Source organism: Chamaea fasciata, unplaced genomic scaffold (genome assembly GCF_029207755.1).
Source record: "Chamaea fasciata isolate MVZ Bird 193981 ecotype frontalis unplaced genomic scaffold, bChaFas1.0.hap1 SCAF_24, whole genome shotgun sequence".
Lineage (NCBI taxonomy): Eukaryota > Metazoa > Chordata > Aves > Passeriformes > Sylviidae > Chamaea > Chamaea fasciata.
The window spans coordinates 6,871,987-6,890,073 of record NW_027094109.1 but is presented as its reverse complement, the minus strand read 5'-3'; the positions used below and the strand labels follow the sequence as shown (position 1 = coordinate 6,890,073).

The 18,087-nt window shown below is 45.0% G+C and overlaps 1 protein-coding gene across 1 annotated transcript in view; it reads right to left on the bottom strand.

The window, feature by feature from the left end:
- KMT2A (lysine methyltransferase 2A) overlaps positions 1–18,087 on the bottom strand; it is a 41,094-nt gene that overhangs the window by 4,611 nt on the left and 18,396 nt on the right. The window contains exons 11-35 of the mRNA XM_066203602.1: positions 17,643–17,789; positions 17,296–17,391; positions 16,393–16,513; positions 15,519–15,632; positions 14,979–15,163; positions 14,225–14,398; positions 13,310–13,420; positions 12,990–13,063; positions 12,306–12,499; positions 11,887–11,993; positions 11,606–11,743; positions 10,936–11,094; positions 10,525–10,642; positions 10,367–10,445; positions 9,955–10,115; positions 9,124–9,309; positions 4,207–8,503; positions 3,815–3,895; positions 3,277–3,341; positions 2,723–2,893; positions 2,085–2,159; positions 1,644–1,818; positions 1,145–1,252; positions 629–712; positions 132–261 (exon numbers count right to left, since the gene is read on the bottom strand). Coding sequence (XP_066059699.1) covers positions 132–261; positions 629–712; positions 1,145–1,252; positions 1,644–1,818; positions 2,085–2,159; positions 2,723–2,893; positions 3,277–3,341; positions 3,815–3,895; positions 4,207–8,503; positions 9,124–9,309; positions 9,955–10,115; positions 10,367–10,445; positions 10,525–10,642; positions 10,936–11,094; positions 11,606–11,743; positions 11,887–11,993; positions 12,306–12,499; positions 12,990–13,063; positions 13,310–13,420; positions 14,225–14,398; positions 14,979–15,163; positions 15,519–15,632; positions 16,393–16,513; positions 17,296–17,391; positions 17,643–17,789 — 7,350 coding nt within the window. The remainder of the gene's footprint in view (positions 1–131; positions 262–628; positions 713–1,144; positions 1,253–1,643; positions 1,819–2,084; positions 2,160–2,722; positions 2,894–3,276; positions 3,342–3,814; positions 3,896–4,206; positions 8,504–9,123; positions 9,310–9,954; positions 10,116–10,366; positions 10,446–10,524; positions 10,643–10,935; positions 11,095–11,605; positions 11,744–11,886; positions 11,994–12,305; positions 12,500–12,989; positions 13,064–13,309; positions 13,421–14,224; positions 14,399–14,978; positions 15,164–15,518; positions 15,633–16,392; positions 16,514–17,295; positions 17,392–17,642; positions 17,790–18,087) is intronic.

Sequence of the window (18,087 nt, the reverse complement as noted above, 5' to 3'; positions counted from 1 at the left end):
AACCCAAGAAGTCAGTAAACACAATCTGAGATGTTCCCAACAGAATTTTCATATAGGCCTGTCCTACCTTCACAGCCACTTTCTAGCTCTCCCAAACTCTTTAAGAACATCTACAGAAGCCCAAAACTCACCTTACTGTCGTAGTATTTCTCTCGTTTGTCAGTGAGGATGGAGCGAATGACATTGCCTGAATATTCGATCACCATCTCACCTGCATCGATGTTCCTTTTGCAGAACAGACCCCGGCCATGGATAGGAGACCTAAAATGCAACAAGAAAAGCGAATTATTTCAAATGAGACAAGCAAAGCTCAAAAACATCCGATTGCAAAGGCTGCAGAAAACAGGCTGTCTGTGACAGGGCCCACTGTGGTACTGTTAGCCCTTCTCTAAGGGAACATTAACAAGAACACCACCAGGTCACTCTGCCCACATCTGGGCTACTGCCATGGTAAAGCCAGCAAGGAGCAAGCGGTCTGTGCTGAGGATTACCTTTCAAATACGTAACTTGGACAGGGAGAAGGAAGAGGCAAAAAGCCCCAAGCCTGCTTTTCCCCTCCATTTTGCAGTCTGGCTTCATAGCAGGTTTCCCCTATCCTATGGGCAATGGTACCAGAGCAAAACCATACCTGTAGACACCAACTGCCTCCTTGGAGGTCTTCTTCAAGTGCCTGAAGCGCATGGGCATTGGCAGATCCATACTGGTTGCCCTCCTAGAACAAAGAGGCACTGCTAAGTGACAACCTGTTTTGAGACTCTGTGCCATGTATTATCTGGGGCACTTTCCAAGATGGAATAACTCATACACTGTGACACAGCAGCCTACAGAGAACACAATCAAAACTAATGCAGTGTTTTCATACGTGTATGTAAAAGGTAATTTCCTACCTTTCCTCCTCAAATTCTCATCAGATTGTTATACATTAGTAAGGAAAAGACGCATTTGAAAGCAGACTGCTCTGGTGCTCACCTTCAGCTGTCACTTTTCTTGGTTTGGCAGAAGTCACCTTTATGTCTGGCAGTGCTTGGCAGCTTTCAGTGTTTAAATACCCCTCAAAGCACACAACCCTTAACTAAGTCCAATCTGCTCATTTTAACACCCCAACACTATTTTCCCCTTTGAACCTTTAAGCCCTGCTGCATACCGGGCCGATTTCAGCTGCACTTCCTCCTCTTCCTCGTCATTCGGGTTGTATTCTGGTGGCTGTCGGTGTTTGGATGCCAAGAAATTAAACATATCAAATGCAGATTTCCTGCAATTTAAAGAGACCAAAGGGAGTTTGTTTTACTGACTGAAAATAAATGTGGTTGTCACAACAGTCTGACGTTTACTGCCTCACACCTTCCCAGCTCTGACTTCTCTAAAAGTCCTGCGTAAAAGTCAGAGTAGACACAGCAGGTTCTGAGAACCTCCAGTAAGAGCCCCAGACAGGAAAGCTTTGTTAAACCAAGCACAGGGTCACAAAGCGGCACGGGAAAATGTGCAGAATTTGAAGATGCTGAATGATTGATTTTCATGAGCCAGTTGTTAACATTTAACTGAGAGCTTTAGTGCTGCAGAGGTTTGCTGCTCCTGCCCTGCCACAGCATTAGTTATGGAGCCAAAGGGCTGTTAACCCCGATACTGACAAGGCTCACACTTGCCTCAGGTGGACTTCGGCCCGAGCAGAGCCATGTGGGTTCAAAGGAGGTTCATTGGCCTCCTCTGGCTTGTGAAATCTGAACTTGTAATTGTGGCAGTGCTTCGCTCCATACAGTTGCTCTATCAGGAACACAACAGTATCATGGATAATCCCCAACATCCTCAAACCGTTCACACCTAGAATGAGAAATAGAGCACAATGAACACTAAGTATCAGTGCAGACTTAGAGCAGGAAGATACAACAGCTCCTCACGAAGAGCTGGGACACCACACAGCTGTCACGGCAGCCCTGTATTAGCTATTGCATTCTATGTGAGAGTTCCTAATCCTTCCATTGGGAAGCAATTACCCTCCACAAAGCCCGCAGCAGGTTAACTGCTCATTACTCTTAAGACCCTCACAGAAAGATCTGTTTGCTCTCCCGTGTTCAGGGCAGGGTTACCTGCAAAGGACAGCTGCTTCAGGCGGGCGTTCGAACGGGCCTCTTGCACCTTGTCAGTCAGCGACTTCCAGGCATCTGCAGCACACACACAGAGGACAAATGGTGACAGGGTATCCAAGTGCTGGGATACTCTTATTTAAATAAACTAATGGGAGAATATGAAGTTTCCAACTTTCTACAGGCTATAAATTAAGATCCTTGGATCCAACTGCTTTCATCCTTTTGAAAATTCACATTGGCATAAGGCAGGGTGTTCAGCAATAAGTCTGGAGGAAAAGTCTGGACACCCAATACTCCACTGTGTGATCCACAGTGCCTGTTTCTTGACAAACTATGGCTCAACATCACTGGTCAATTGATAAAAAAACGGGTCAGTGATACATACCACTACATACATATAGTGATACATATATATGGGTCACTGAATATATTATGTTGCAAAATAAAAAGAAAAATAATAGAATCCAGACATTATCAGGAACTAGGATTGTTCTAGAGGTGTAAACTAACAGATTTCTCTTTCTCCTTTTTTTTAAATCTATAAATAAAGCAAATAAGAGGTCCTCAGAAGTAATAATTTTACTTCTACTAAGGACAACTAAAAGTACAGTACAACCAGAACACTGCATGGTTCTCACCTTCAATGCTTTCTGCGCAGATCTGAAAACCATCATCACTTGAGATCTCAAAAACCAAACCTTTTTTTGGTTTCTTCTCACCAAGACACTCTTTCCTCTTTTGCTCTTGCTGAAGCCAAAACATAAGAGGGGAGCTGAAAGTGCTCTCTTCTTCCTCGAGAGCTTTTGAGCCTAGAAAAGACAGAAGCCAGCATGAAGATGGGAATTGGAAGGAACGATGATTTTTACACCTGGTGTTCCACGACTGAAAATAACTTACTGGCTTGCCTTTTCACCAGCAAATCCAGCCAAGAAAAAAACTCTAGTGAGTGTTGCAGTAAGAGTGTGAAATCTCAAGTGCTGAAATTCTCACAAACTAAAAACAGAGACAAAACTATTTGTCCAAGATCTAAAAATAGCAAACAAACCTTTCCTCCCCTTAGAGCAAGGATAACACAAGCTTCTAACTCTGCCCTTTTGCTGACAGAATGACAAACACAAAAATAAAATCTTCAAACATCACTTTCCCAGTCCTGGAGAATCTGAGACTACGTGTTTTTTAAGAAGTGACATACCTGCATTTTCTTGCTCGTTTATTGAGTTCTGTGTTGACTGAGGCTCTGGGACCACAGCCAGTTGCCTTGGGAGGGAAGGAAGAGAGAAAAACAGCTAACAACCTGCTTCGTTTCCTCACCAACCCTGAGCAGCAGTCTTAGCCAGATACAAGAACCTTTTTCCAGATCAAACGTTCTGACATCAATTCAGTTGGAAATGAACAAACACAAGGATTCTACCCGGTAGCATTTCTGTTTGCAGCCTCTATCACTCTGTGGGCAGCAAGCTTATGTCAGCCCCACTCAGGAATAAGGTGTAGGCCAACACACAAGCAGACACTGCTGTATGAGCATCTCCTCAGCAGGCACTGAGCTTCCCACAACTACATGCAGCTTAATGCAAAATGGTTCCATATTGCATCTAAATGTGACTGTACATTCCCCACTGAAAGCTCCGCAGGCATTTTAACTGGGAATGTCAGACTTCCTGCATTCTCCATACAAATGCCCTTCAGCTCAAGCAAGCAGAATCACACAGAAAGGTCTGTTCATGACTTACCCTGCAGATGGCCCACGTGGATTCTGCAACGGCTGATCAACGCTGGCTGCATCTTGTGCATCTGCCTTCACGGCAGGAGTCCTGGAAGAAAAAGATTTGGGAACATTCAAAATATCTGCCAACCCACGTGCGCCATAAATGAGACTGGAAAGCAGGAATGGATCCACTGGGAGTTGCCACGACGGATTCGGCAGCTCTGCAGAATTACACAAGTAGCAACAATAGCTCCTAACATAGAGAGAACCAGATCATGCTTCCAGCACTACACAAGAATCGAAAGTTGCACTTCGCAATTTGCCTTGACTTGCACAATTTGCTGGAGAAACTAGTGCAAGACTCTCTCACACTGTTACAAAACCTCAGGGATGAGCAAAACCAAACTCTCCTCTTACCCTGCAGCTGAGACCTGGGGTACAGCAACAGCCCCTTTTTCGGGAACGTGTGCCTCAGAAGAACCAGCCCACACGTGAGAAGTTTTGTGCTTCTTTCCATTCCCTTTGTCTAACAACGGCTGTATGCGTTTGACTTTTGGCTTCATTTTTGCGGCACCCAGCGCAGAGCTACTTGCAGACTGCTGGCCAGGTGACGGGGAGCCTCCTGGGGACGCGGAATTGGCGTGCATCACCGATGAGGAAGCCTTGCTTTGTTCGAGTCCGGTATTACTTGGAACATCGACCAGCGGTGGAAAGCTTGACAACTGCGTCGTTGCTGAAACTGTGCTAAGGTCCAGCTGCGAGGAGGCAACCCCGGTTTTGCTGGCTAAAAGCTGCGTCATGTGCTGGAGCTGGTACGAGCCTTCTGGGTCAGCAGAGGACGGAGCGACTGTCATGCCCATTGTCTGTGCGGAGGGTAGCACACATATGCTTGATGCCGCTGTCATGGCTGCCGTAGATGGAGTCTGAGATGCTCCCAGTTGAGAAAACATCCCAGAACTTGGTGGTAAAGTCATGTGCTGCTCCTGAAGACCAAGGCTTTGCTGACTAGCTTTGATCAGGAGGTTGCTTATCGAACCAAGGTCTCCCAATAATCCAGGGCTTGTTAATGTTACTGAACTTTGTCCCAAAACGTGACCAGGAACTGACCCACCAGTACTAGGGGCTGCTGTGGCCTGCATGGATACGACGTTCAGCACTGAGGAACTCGATGTTAGGCCTGATACAGGCCCTGCTGGGAGGTGACTGGCATCCGCACCAATAATGCTGGGAGATGTGCTGACTGCAGTAGTGGTCCCACCTTGTGGGAGCAAAGATGTTTGCTCAAAATACATGACCCCAGACTTTGACCTTTTGATAATATTGGGAACGGTTCTATGGGATGTTGAATTCGCAATGGTTCCCAAATCCAGCGGGTGGTTAGAAATCTGGGAAGGAGCAAAATTAATTAAGGTCATGTTGGAGACCATATCAGAAGGAGCTATAGCAGAAGGGGTTCCAGAAGGAGCCAGCTTCTTGTTCTTCCGTGACTGCAGACGAGATATGGGCCGTTTTTTGCTCAGGGCAGCAGCTGGTGTAGAAGTAGCAGTACCAAGGTCTGTCCTCTGACTAGCTTCAGACACCAAGAGCTGAGGATCAGGGGGTGGCTGCACCCCGATTAGAAGACCTGGTGAAGGACTGCTGATGTTTGGTGGGAAGCCTGTCTGAGCAGGTGTAGAGAAGGGATGTATATGCTGGTGATGGGACATGGGCAACAGACCCTTGCTCGTGGGAGGGAACAATGACTGAGATGGAGGCAAGCTTGGATTCAACCCTGTGGTCAGCGTGAGCCCACTCCCCATGGGCCCCAGCACTGGAGCGCTGGTTTCCATCACACTCTGTGCAGAACTAACAGAAGGGGTTAACTGTATTTTCTGGGTGACGCCATTGGGAAGTGTTTGGAGGACGTACAGGGGCTGCATGTTTTGATTAACTACCAGAAGTTTTTCTGCGGCTGGCTTGAGGTGGGGGGGTGTTGTCTGCACCGCAGCGTTGGAGATTTGAGAGGGACCGGGACTGTCAGTGGAGTTTGGCACATACTTCTGGCTCTGGAGGGGAACAGTGGGTGACACTGGCACCTGGATGCCCGGAGTCCCACTGTTTCTTGTTAAATCTTGGTTGCTGGCATGCCCTTGCTCAACAGGGCCGCAGGCCGGGCTGGCTATATGCTCTGCATCTATGTGACCCTGGATGAAGTGATCAGGAGTCATGTGTCCTTCGGGGCTTGGGTCTACCCCTGGACTCAGGAGAGCTGCATCGCCTTCCCCTGAGGCAGTTTTCTCCGTCACTGTCACTCTCTTCTCCCCAGACTCTGTGGAAGGCAAGGCAAGCATTGACCTCTCTCCCGAGGAGGAAAGTGAAGACTCCGAAATGACAGCAAGCCTGTTGTGATTTTGGCTGGGCACTGTAGGGCTGCGAGTGGTCAGAACAGAGAGATCAGAAGGAAGCTCCAGTGGCAATTCAAATTGCTCCTCTGCTGATATGGAGGAAGAGACACTGCTGTCCACTGGTTCGGTGGTGGGCAGCTGCTGGGAGAACACCTCAAACAAACCCATATCCTTGCCACGGTTGCTGTCAAGACCTAAACCTTCTCCAAGTGTCAGGAGTTCAGATGAAGAGGACTCCGGACTTTCTCCCAAGGCCTGCATGGATGGTGTATTCTTTAGCACAAAGTCCATGATGTCGGAAGGGAGTATGTTCCCACAGTCATCACTGTTGTTATTGTCAGAGTCGGATTTCAGAAGTTCTGTGTTGAAAGTGTCCAGTAAGTTCTTGTCAGCAGGCGTGCTTGCATGAGCCCTGCGGCCCGTTTCCAACGAGCTCAGCTGCGCTTCCAGAGAGTCCTGACCCTGAGCTTTAACCCTGCTCACAGGGTGGCAGTTATCAATCTTGGGGTCAGTTTTGTGGACAGTGGAGCTCTTGGTGACTTGCACTTTCTCACCAGCTTCTTCAGTTCTATCCAGCTTTAAGTTCTCTGTCCCATTCTCTTTGCCACTCCTTTTAGTTACCTGGCTGACTTTTCGGGTTGTTGCCGTGACACTTGTATCACTTTCAGTTCCATCATCCACACCGTCTAGCTGTGAGATTTTTGGAAGATCACACTGCTCCTCCTCCCTGAATAAGCTATGGGACGCGAGCCTCTCCTCTGTGTTTGAGGAAACCACTGTCCTTGTGAAATTGTAGTAGTATAAGTCATCTTCATCTGATGTGCTCAAATCATCTGCTCCATCCACTTGCCCTTCTGCAGACCGCTTCCCTCGCTTCTTGCCAGCTGAGTTACTGTAGAAGGGAATGTCCTCCTCTCCATAGGACCTCACACCATACAGAGGAGTCAGTCCAAAGAACATATTGGATCTGGCCCGAGCACTTCTCCTTGGATACCTCCGCTTGTATGAGCCTTCTTCTTGCGGTTTAGCACCATCCTGGAGCATCAAGCTGTTATCTTGAATGGCCAAATTTTCATATGAGTTATTCTGAGACTCCTGTGTTGGTGCTTCATTCAGACTTCCCTGAATGACAGGGTTCTCTTCTGGGCTTTCTGATGCTGAGGAGGGCTCTGCCAAAGCAGCCAGGTCTGCCCCTGCAGACTGAGTTTCAGCATCACTTTCCTGCTGTGCATTTTTAGACTGGTTTTCACTTTCCATCTTGAGAGGAGTCAGAGTGACTTTAACGGTGCGTTTCCTGGGTGCCTGCGATTCCTTAAGGGCTCCTTCAACCTGCACTGCAGACCCTTTAGATGGCCCTTGCGAAGATGGAGACTTCTCACCAGCTTTTTCAGCAGGAATATTATTACATAACCGCTGGTTAATTTGTTCAGTTGCCAAACCCTGACTGCCAAAGTCTGGTTTCAGTTCATCACTGCCTACTGCTTGACTTGTCTCTGTAAGAGATTTCAGGGAGTGCTTCTCTTTGAAACTGTCTTTCATTAACTTCTTGCCCTTCTGACGTTTATCTCTGGGGGCAGTAACTACCTGCTCACTTGCTGCAGGAGATCTATTGTTTACTCCAGCAGCCTTCAAGGTTTTTGCATCCATCTCATCAACCACAGTTGTTTTCTCTGGCTGTAAAGGTTCCATGTGCTGATCTCTGTCTTTCCTCGGACCTCTCTGATGCAAAGGCGGAAAGGGTATTGCTTCTTTGGAAGAAAATGATCCTGAACACTCTTGAAAGGTTCCTATTTTATTCATTTCTGTGCCTGATGAACTCGTTGACTGAGCGGACACTTTGGAGCTTCCTCCAGAAACAAAAGTATGAGACAAATAATCTGGATCCTTTGAGGTTTTCATTTTCTCTCCCTTAGAAGGTGCACCTTTGGCTATTAATTCTGAACTGCTGGAATGTTTCCCTTCTGTAGACTGAGATGCATCCAGCTGGTAAGTTTTATTTCCAGTTGTAGCCACTGTTTTCTGGGAGCCTGAACTGGTAGAGCAACTTTGAACTGGAGCACTTGGAGGAGCTGTGCTCACTGACCCCACAAAGCGGTCAGTACTTTTGACAGTTGGTTCGTATTCTGAAGAGGCCCCCACACTGGAAACTGAAGACACACTGTGCCTGGAGTAAGTGCTCCCAGCTCGTGTAGGGGAAATCATCCGGAGTTTTGATTGTTGCTGTGACAAAGAAGAGGTGCTGTGTCTCCGAGAACCAATGCTCTTAAGTCCTGAGGATAGCAAAGGATCTCCTACTGTCACTATTTCATGGGTCACTGGGGTAGGACTTCCTGAGAAACAAAGGCAAGAAAGACTGTCAGGTGATCTTAAACCTTCAAAATGAATGCACATCCAATTCCTTCACACAAAACACAAGGCATTAAAACCCAGCAAAACTTTTCAGCCAAACAACACTAACACACGGTACTGATACATTAAATAGGTGTTAAAAACCTGATACCATCAACCAGGATTCAGCAAGTTTGTATCTCAGGATTTGGTATCTCAACTTTAAATGTGAATTTTCAACATCAGTTTGAAAGAAAATATTAGTCAGAAACAGCTGCTGAATTACAATACCAGATTTCTGATTCTCTCCAGAAAAACACTGACGGAGATATTAAGTCCCTAACTGATAACACAGTGCTTTTGGCTCACTACTACTGTATGGCAAAAATCCTGCCTCTTTTCATCCCAAGGGAACGTTTGTTTTAGTTGTACACCTCTCTGAGGCCATCTCTACTGTGTAATGTTAGAACTCTCCTCTCCTCAGCCGTTTGTCATTTCATTGCTTTCCTCTAGAAACAGTAAATTAAAACACCCCATTCTGAAAGAAGCCAAGAAAGACAGGAACTACACCAGAGATATTTCCAAAATAAACCTCAATGAAAATCAACAGCACTAGAAATACCTGCAGAGGGTAATGGCCTCGAGCCAGGAGACCTCTGTGCGGATGGGTAACTTGGTGCCCTGATCCTGGGACCCTTTGAGACCACTGGATAGTAACAGGAACTAGAGGTCTGAGAATGCAAGGGACGATCTGGTGATGGTGGGCTTACAATTTCAGGTGTATTTCGGGTGTCTTTCGGTAGAATTTCTGTTGTTGTATAAAAGAGAAACAACAGTATAAGCCATCACTGAGCCCTAAAAGCTACGATCTGATAAGGCATATACTATCACGTCTCGCTTGGAGAATCAGGGTATTTGTTAAATAAACACGAAGTCAAAGATCTGACATCAGATAATGTCTGGTTTCTTCTTGTAAGAACATTTTCAAATACTTGCAGCAATTGCTCATCTTACACGTGAAATTCCACTATATATAAATAGAGTTTAAGATCCTATGTTAGCAATGAAAATGACTATAAACATTTTAAAAATCTTTCACAGCTTTACCCTTGGATACAAAGAAGCAATCTGGAAATACAGAAGCGCAATGTAACGATTCGACATGGTATTGAACAACCCCCATATTACAGACCAACACCCACACTCCAAACTCAGTCTGAAGTTTTAGATCACTAGAAAATTCTCTGAGTTGTAGACTAGGAACCATCCCTGCAACAGTGTTTGGCTCAAGTTTTCAAAGTTAGCAGTACATCCAGGAGCTTAAAGCCTTAAGATGCTGTAACAGGGAAGCCTGAATTGGATTCTCGTACAAATTTAAGAGATTTGGTTTAAGATTTGCACTATGGCAAAACCATACAGAGAATATATTTCTATAAAGTCCTTAGAAGATTACCTGTAAGGGGAACCGGGCTATGGGCAATTGTTCTATTGTCATCATGCTCTACAGTGCTGTTGATGTCGGGCTCTATGACTGGAGGTCGGCACTCCATGATCTTGCAGGTATACACACAGCGCTTCCTGGCATCTGTTGTGCTCCAGTACACCCTGGAGCATCTGGAAGATAATTCAAACAAACCAATTTACTCAACAGTTGAGTAAACCTCATTTCTGTTTTAAATTTTCCATTTCTCAAAACTACATTGGCGAAAGCCCATTCTGGCAGAAAACATTGCACGCCTGGCTTAATCAGAGATTTCTCAATAGTGTAGGAAAAATTACAGTATATTTTCCCATATGTTACTTCAGTGCTTGTTGGGCATGAAATATACTGAAAGACATCCCATCTTGAAACAGCTTATACTCACTGATAGCCAATGGGAAACAACTTATCTTCACAGTCTGAGAGGTCATTCAGAATTCCTAAGCAGTCTATCGTCATTGAACCTGAGCAGAGAGAGGAACAGTTCTGTGAACCAGATTCCAGCACCAAAGGTGGATCAAGTATCCAGAGACTAGATCATACCAATCATCATGTGGATGTTCTCTGGTTCCAAGCCGCTAAGAAATTTTCTTCTCAAACTGATCCCTTCAAAGTCCACAAAAACTCTCCTAAGAACTTCAAACCCATTCTCAGGAACCACCTGGAACAAGAGCCAACAAAACTACTTGTTAATTAAAGGAACCACCACATGTACATGTTATGCAGTTTGTGCTACTCGATCCTCAGTTTGCTCTTTTGGTTTTTGAACTACCACAGAGCACCACTTGCCAAATTTTCCCAGGCCAGTTGCATTACTGACTTCTTATTAAGAGCAATGTGGTCCAGCCCGTGTTAGCAAGAAACATATTCAACATAAACTTCTAAGAAGTGCTCACGGTCCCATGCTAACCCCACCTTCAGAGAGTGAGGCAGAGAGTGAAGGAAAAATCTTACCTCTCCTTTGATCAAGTCCCGATGCCTCTGGCAGTAAACTTTCTTATCATCCAGAAAGACACAGTTCTTGACTCGTGAGCACATGAAGTGATAGTTACTGGTACAGGAAGTGAGGCAGCAGCCTACTGTGGCGCCTGACTTCTGGCAGAACTCACACCTCTGCAAAAGCAAAAAGGAAAAACCAAAAATTTAATCTCTTCTAAAACCAGACCACCATTGCTGTTGTCAGTTGGGTTTTTTTGGCACAGACAGAAGTTTAGAGTAATGCTTGATCTCCTGCTTCATTGCTGCTCCATTTCACTACAGTGACTCACACACAAGTGAGAGACATGAAGGAGGAGGTGAGAGGAAGAAGAATCCCTCACATGGAACAACTTTTTCATTTGTGGACTGGTTCTTTCAGGCCTTTCCCAGACTTTCCTGCTTGTGCTTCATATCCAGTCCTCACATTTGCAAACTTCACTTGGTCTCCACAATATTTCTGAACTGAGAAAGGATAAAATAACTTTCCAAATACCTTCAGTCAGTTCTACTACATTTAGTGTTAAAAAATACCGCAGGGAAAGGACAGAGAAGAAAAAAATACACACAAGGCATCTTTTAGCTGGGCTCCCATCTTATGATTCCAAATCAGCATTAAGTTTAACGAAGTGTCTTTGCATGTACCTACCAGCTGCTTTCCCCGGATCACAGCCATGTGCACATTTTTCAGAGAACCATCATCATCTTCAAACACTTCTGCTGACCACAAAGCACAGTTCACATGTGTCCATTCGTTTTGGCCAATATAGAGAAGACGTCCAGCATCCTAAAGAACAGAAGGATATGTTCTTTTCAGATGCTCCAGAGGACACAACAATGCACAAAACCCATCCAGCCTATTCACAGTACCAAATCTACAGCACTGCTTAAACGAGCTCCTACAGAAAGGGGAATGGGGCAGATACTCACATTAGCACTGTCATCACCGTATTTCAGGCACAAGGCACACTGCCTGTTGTCTTCCACATCTGGAGGTGGGTTCAGTTCAGGACTATCCTCTCTGCTTCTGTCACAGCCTTAGAGTTAAAAGAGAGAACAACATTTATTCTTGAAATTCAGGGCGGCAAAAACTCATCTGGAGAGACCGTCAGTAAGTGAACACGGTAGAAGAGTTTTCAATAGGCAGCTTGGAAAGCAAAGCACACATCAGCCTCTGCACAACCTTCATTCTGGGGGAAAAGAGGTGAGTGCAAAAGCATTCTTGGGTCCAAGCTTGGCTCAGAAACATCTCATATGTTACTTCCTCTGAATGATTTCAGGCCACAGAGGTCTCCAAGACAGCTGCATTTCTGGTTAGGGATTGGCAATCCTGATATCGGTTCTCTTACCAGAGATGGGAGGTGTAGGAGGATGTAGAGGAGTTGGTGAATCCGGCTCTCCAGGCCCTTTGAGTTTTGGAGCTGGAATGATTTTCTTCATCAGAGGGGGCTGTTCAGTGCGGTTGTTCTCTTCACGCTCCTGCCACTGAGCATAATTATGGTCGAGCGATGGGGGCAGCACCGCATTCGGCAACATACCACTGCTGAGATGCAGCAAGGAGTCAGTGTCACACCTGGCTGCACCAGAGGTTGCCTACCAGGGCCCCCCCAGCAACAATTCCATTAATTACCTACAGCCCTAACACGTTTCCCAACAGTCACATTTTAAGGTTTATGATGTGGCTGTCTGGTCCTTTGAAGGGTAACAGATGCAGGAGGGCTACCCCAAATGGGGGTGTGAGAAGAAGGAGAGGGAAGGAAGGCCAGGACTGAGAAACCAACACACAGTACACCTAGCTCTAATTAAGAATGTCAGTTACTCTGCTTAAAACAAGGCTGTGTGCACAAAACATGGGAATTGGATTACTGTGTAACTTCTTAGGGAAAAAAAAAAAAAAAACAAAAAACAAAAAACCAAAAAGAAAAAAGGAAAAATACAAATTCCAGCCCCACAAACAGGCTTTTTCAATATGTTTTGCTTGGCCAGCTGGCAAACGGCAGGGTGTCGCAGTTGGGTACAGAACAATTACTTACTTGCTTGTTACTTTATTTGGCTCCCAAAATCTGGACTTTTTTACACTGAACCATGGAAAAACACGCTCCATTTGCTAAAGGAAAACAACATCCCATTAGAAAAGTCAGACAACATACCAAAAACTTCAAAGATGTTCAGGCGAGATGTACTGTAAATGCACAACTAGTAACATTTCATTAACATTAACAACTCTGACAATGTATTATTTTCTTCTTGGAAAGACCCAAGCAAGGCCAAATGTGGTGGCCCTTTGGACTCCAACATCAACAAGCAGTTGTAGGATACCAAGCAGATTTAAAGTAACTGTAGGCCAGCTCACCCGAATAAAGAAGGACTTGACCATGCTGTTGGCTTTCTTAATCTCTGGCTGCCCGCCATCAGCATTAATGGCTGCTTGAATTATCTTCACGATGTCATCACTAAAATCCAACTGTAAGAAATTCACAAAACCTCACATTAACAGGATTGTCTTTTGCACAGCTATACCACCCACTAATTTTTTAAAGCATCAAGTGAACATTCAGAACACACTATGCTTGAACCAGAGCATCAACTTAAAAGCAGAAAGGGAATTTGGCTGTGAAGAAGCAAGCAGCCCTCTACCTTTGCAAACTGGCTGGCAGAGCAGCTACATCCACAACTGTTCACTTCAGCTGACTGCTGATTTGTTTTAAGTCCTCTAAACTAGCTGTCTCATAAGCTCATTTTTGGTCAAAATCTGGCGCCACAACATTCGCCAAGCACTTTGCAATACACAGTACTCCTCAAGATTACAAATTCTCTAGGAAAAAAGAGGAAAAGGCTGACCTATGCAAAGAGAACTGATTTGGTCAACATCAGCATTTTTTGTAAATGATCCTTGAAGAGATCACCCCTCCACCCATGAATCCTCAGCTCCCAGCTAACCAGCTGCAGCAGGGCTATTCGGCCAGACCTTCAGTCAGAATTTGCATGTCCACGAAGGCCTGAACATTTATCTACATAAATGTCTGACTAAGAACAAATGAGGTCTAACAAAGTACCACTGCTGGCTACAGAGAGCCCCACAAAAGTGTCAATTACTTGTTTCTGGACCAATATTAACCAGCACCAGCCAGAACTATTTTTAACAGCATGATAACCGGCTTCCTTGTTTCTAAAGAAAAGGCTTAAGCTGCTCAGTTATGAACACCATATGTGATTAAGCAATTCACAGTGTCCAGTAATACAGTGGAACACGACAACTTTCACATACCACAGAGGTGTAACTTCCTTGATCCATTTTTCTTTTCACTCCTTCCAGATCCAGAGGCTGGTGCTCCTCCTGTTTACTGACTTCCGTTAGGACAGGAGGATCGGGACCCTCAGGAGAGCTTCTGGATGGGATACTCTCTTCTGTCTCAGGATTTAAATCAGGCGGTTTTGCTGCCTGTGAACACCAGCAATGAGACAGAGGGATGTTAACCATTGAAATGCAGCTGCTCCTGATGATACACTCCCAAGCCCATTTATTGGCCCAGTGATTCTCACTAACATGAAGGAAAAGGAGACACAAGTTCTGAATTTCTGTCCAAAACATAGGGGCAACGAAGAAAAGCTCTTAACCAGACTTCTGCTGAGGCCCGTAAGGGGCACAGCAGGACAGAGCCATCAGGCATAAGCACCAAACTCATTGCTCAGAAGTCTTATTTCTGAGTGTGTATTTCAAGACAAAGATCCTGTTTTTCTGTCAGAAAAGCACCTTCATCATCACAGAGCCAAATCCTCCCATTCCTTGAAGAACTTTACCCTATTTTTCTTTCAGCTTCACAAGTTGTATCACAGATACCCACTTCTCTGCTTCCAAAAGAATCAACAAAAGAAAGAAAAAACACAAATAAATCACAGCACATGTTGTTCCAAGTACGATGCAGACACTTCTGCAGTATGAGGCACAGCAACACCTCAATAACTCAAACCAATACACTTCAAGCCAGTGTAACCCCAACAGGGCAGAGACGCCAGCTTACCTGTCGATACCGCAGTAAGTGGCTGGTAGTTCTGGAATTCAACAGAGCTGTTAAAACCTGCTTCAAGGAAATCTGCAGCTCCTTTTCCAGTGCCAAACGCCATTCTGCAGGATGCTGCTCTGTACAGTTAATGCAGGTGTATGCAACACTCTCGGGCAAGTTGGAGAGTATCTCATACATTTCATCTGGAGATAAAAGAAGACAAGATAACCACCTGAATTGCTTTACTGACGGATACAGAGAAAAATCCCTGCCCTGCACTTACTGCCTAAGTGACACTTTTCATGTAACAAAAGCCCCTTGTACCTTGTGCAGCTAATTGAGGCACACTACCTTTGAGGAAAGTCCTGTGCTTTCAGGATGTCATTGGTATTAGCACTGATTTACCTGCTGTCACTCTATGGGCATTTTTCAGGGGGGTAGGTCACAACAGGTGAGTGTGTTAAAGTAACACTCTAGTAGAAAGGTTGAAGACTTGATTGCTTTGGTCTAATCACCACCCCACGTTCTCCAGTACTGAGGGGATGAGGATTTCCTTACCAGAGAGGTTTTCACATTTGGAGTGGACCCAGCGGTCGCATTTCCCACACTGCATCATTTTGCTCTCGTAGTCATCATCGTCATAGCATTTGTCACAGAGAGGACAAAAATTTCCTGCAAACAAAATGGGATCTTATCAGAAGTTTGGATGCCAAATACACCTTAAAGGCTGTGTGGTTACGTACTGGTGTGCAAAGAAAGCAACTCCAAACACCCCTCCCAGTAAGCTGCCAGCACAGTTACCTCTACTGTTACAAGGCTACAAAAAATAACTTTGGAGAACCACCAACTACTTTAGAATTCCATGGCTGGACAGCCATTTGTTGGGCACGGTGAGACTAACAAAATACTATATGCAAGAGCAAAAAGAAAGGACAAAGATGACACATAGGCAAGAAATTAGGTGGAACATCCAAGACTTTCTATCCTAAGATTCTTTCTCAAAATGCCCTCTGAGGTTCAAAGGCATCATGTAAAGCAAATAACACAAGGAACAGCCACTTTAAAATAGAAATTTTGCTTTTAAATTGCTTTTAAGTCAAAAGTGTTTTAAAATGTCTTTTCCTCAACTGCTATTTGAAACCCTGGGCCAACAGGTGTGCAATAATTCCTTCACATGGCAGAGCGCTGACATGCTGAAAGCCCCAAACTCTGACAGTGAAGCAGTGGTGACGTTGGTAAGCCACTGCACAATGTGAGATCCTGGCTTCAAACTGTTATGTGCACTTTGAGGCCTGATCATAACCAGCCTGCACTGCTGCCTGGACTGTGCCAAGCTCAGGTGCCATGCTAGCCCTCTGCCCACTCACACTGGCTGATTCAAACCCAAGCAGCTGAGGAAGCTCCTGCTGTAAAGAACCACAACTTCATGTACCTTTAGCAAAGAGTTTGGCACAATCATGACACAGGGAGAAGTCGTGAGACCACTGTGCATCCCACCCTTTGCCCGGCGTTGTTGATCCACAGCTCTTGCAGCGAACACATTTGGTACATATCTGGAAAAAGAATTTATTTGGCAAGAATTACTTGCTTTTATCCAGCAGTTTCTGTGCTTTCAACACATTTCATAATTTTTATTATTTCACAAGTGCAGAGACATTACCCAACAGAACAAGGAGTTTTAAATACTGAAACTGTCACTGAAAAGAACTGAGCTCACTTCCTTCATGGTAAGATGATAATAATGCAACAAGAAAAAACACTAAACCAAAATCACAATATAGTTTTTTTGTCTTTCATATTTGCACTGAAGAAAATATCACCTTTCCCTCACATAAAACACAAGTAATTGTGGAATTTCTTCTGATCTAAAATACACAGCTCTATTTTAATAGTTTTTAAACTCTGTACATTGTAGAAGGAAACGTGTACAGGAAGTCTTAGTAGCAAATATACTGGAGCCACGTATTTAGAACAAAAGCTTGAAAGACACAAATTAGCAAATGAATCCAAATTGTCTCTCAACACCGGTATCAACAGGTTTTTTAACAAAGTGAACACGTCCATTTTAAAGACCCTTCGTCCAACTTAGGGGACTATGATCTTATGACTTATTACAACTGAAAAAAGAAGTAATCTCTCTAAAAATTTTGCTTTCTCAGAACATCTTATCAACCAGCCACCTCACTCTCTATTTCCAAATGTACCTTCTGACGCAAAAGGCACCTTGCCTTGAAGAGATGAGGAACTGCATCAGAGGAAATCACCTGAAAAGCTCTGCTCCATGACATTACCATCAACAAATGAATTACCCAACAAAGAAATTAAAATCCCTCACCCAAACTTTCTTTTTCTTGGTGGGTTTTGTTGGGTAGTTTGGGCCCAGGCACTCAGGGTGATAGCTGTTTCGGCACTTGTTACACTCCAGCAACTGCTACAGGAATAAGGAAGAAAAGCATTGGTACAGACACCTTGCAAAGGGATGCAAAATTCTGGACTTTTTCATTTTTTACTGGATCCCCCATTCAGGTCATGAGGAAGAAGCTGCAATGGGGCAACTCAAGAGGCCTCCTCCCCAGCACAGAGACTCGGCTCCTGGCACATGCTTGCTGCCTGACCTCTGGAGCCAGAGAAGCCCTGGGAGCAGTGGGGGTGCTGCTGGGTCTCCCAGTGGTTTTGGGGTACCTTGGTGGCCTGGTGCTGTCTCCCACAGACGTGGCAGAACTTGCAGCGACGGCAGCACCAGTTCTCCAGCTGGTCTTCCTGGGGCCGCTCACTCTCCTCCAGGCAGAACTTGTGGAAGGGCTCACAGCAGACCTGGCAATATACAAACTGCAAGGGGGGAGAGGCAGGTTTTAGCCAAGCAGAAACTGCTCTGAGTTCCCAAACCAGCCCCCTAGTGCTCTGAACTATTCTTAATTCTGCTTAAATACTGACAGAACAAGATTTTAGGATGGAAAGTCTGTATTTCAGGTAACCTAAATACTGACTGGACACCTCACAGCCACTGGGAGTCTGGTACCTATTCCTAAGTGCCTTGAGCATTGACAAAGGCCTGTAGGGCTCTTCAGGATCTCCCTCCCTCACTTTCTCCCTGTATTACAAGCCAAGTGCACCAGAAGACACACTT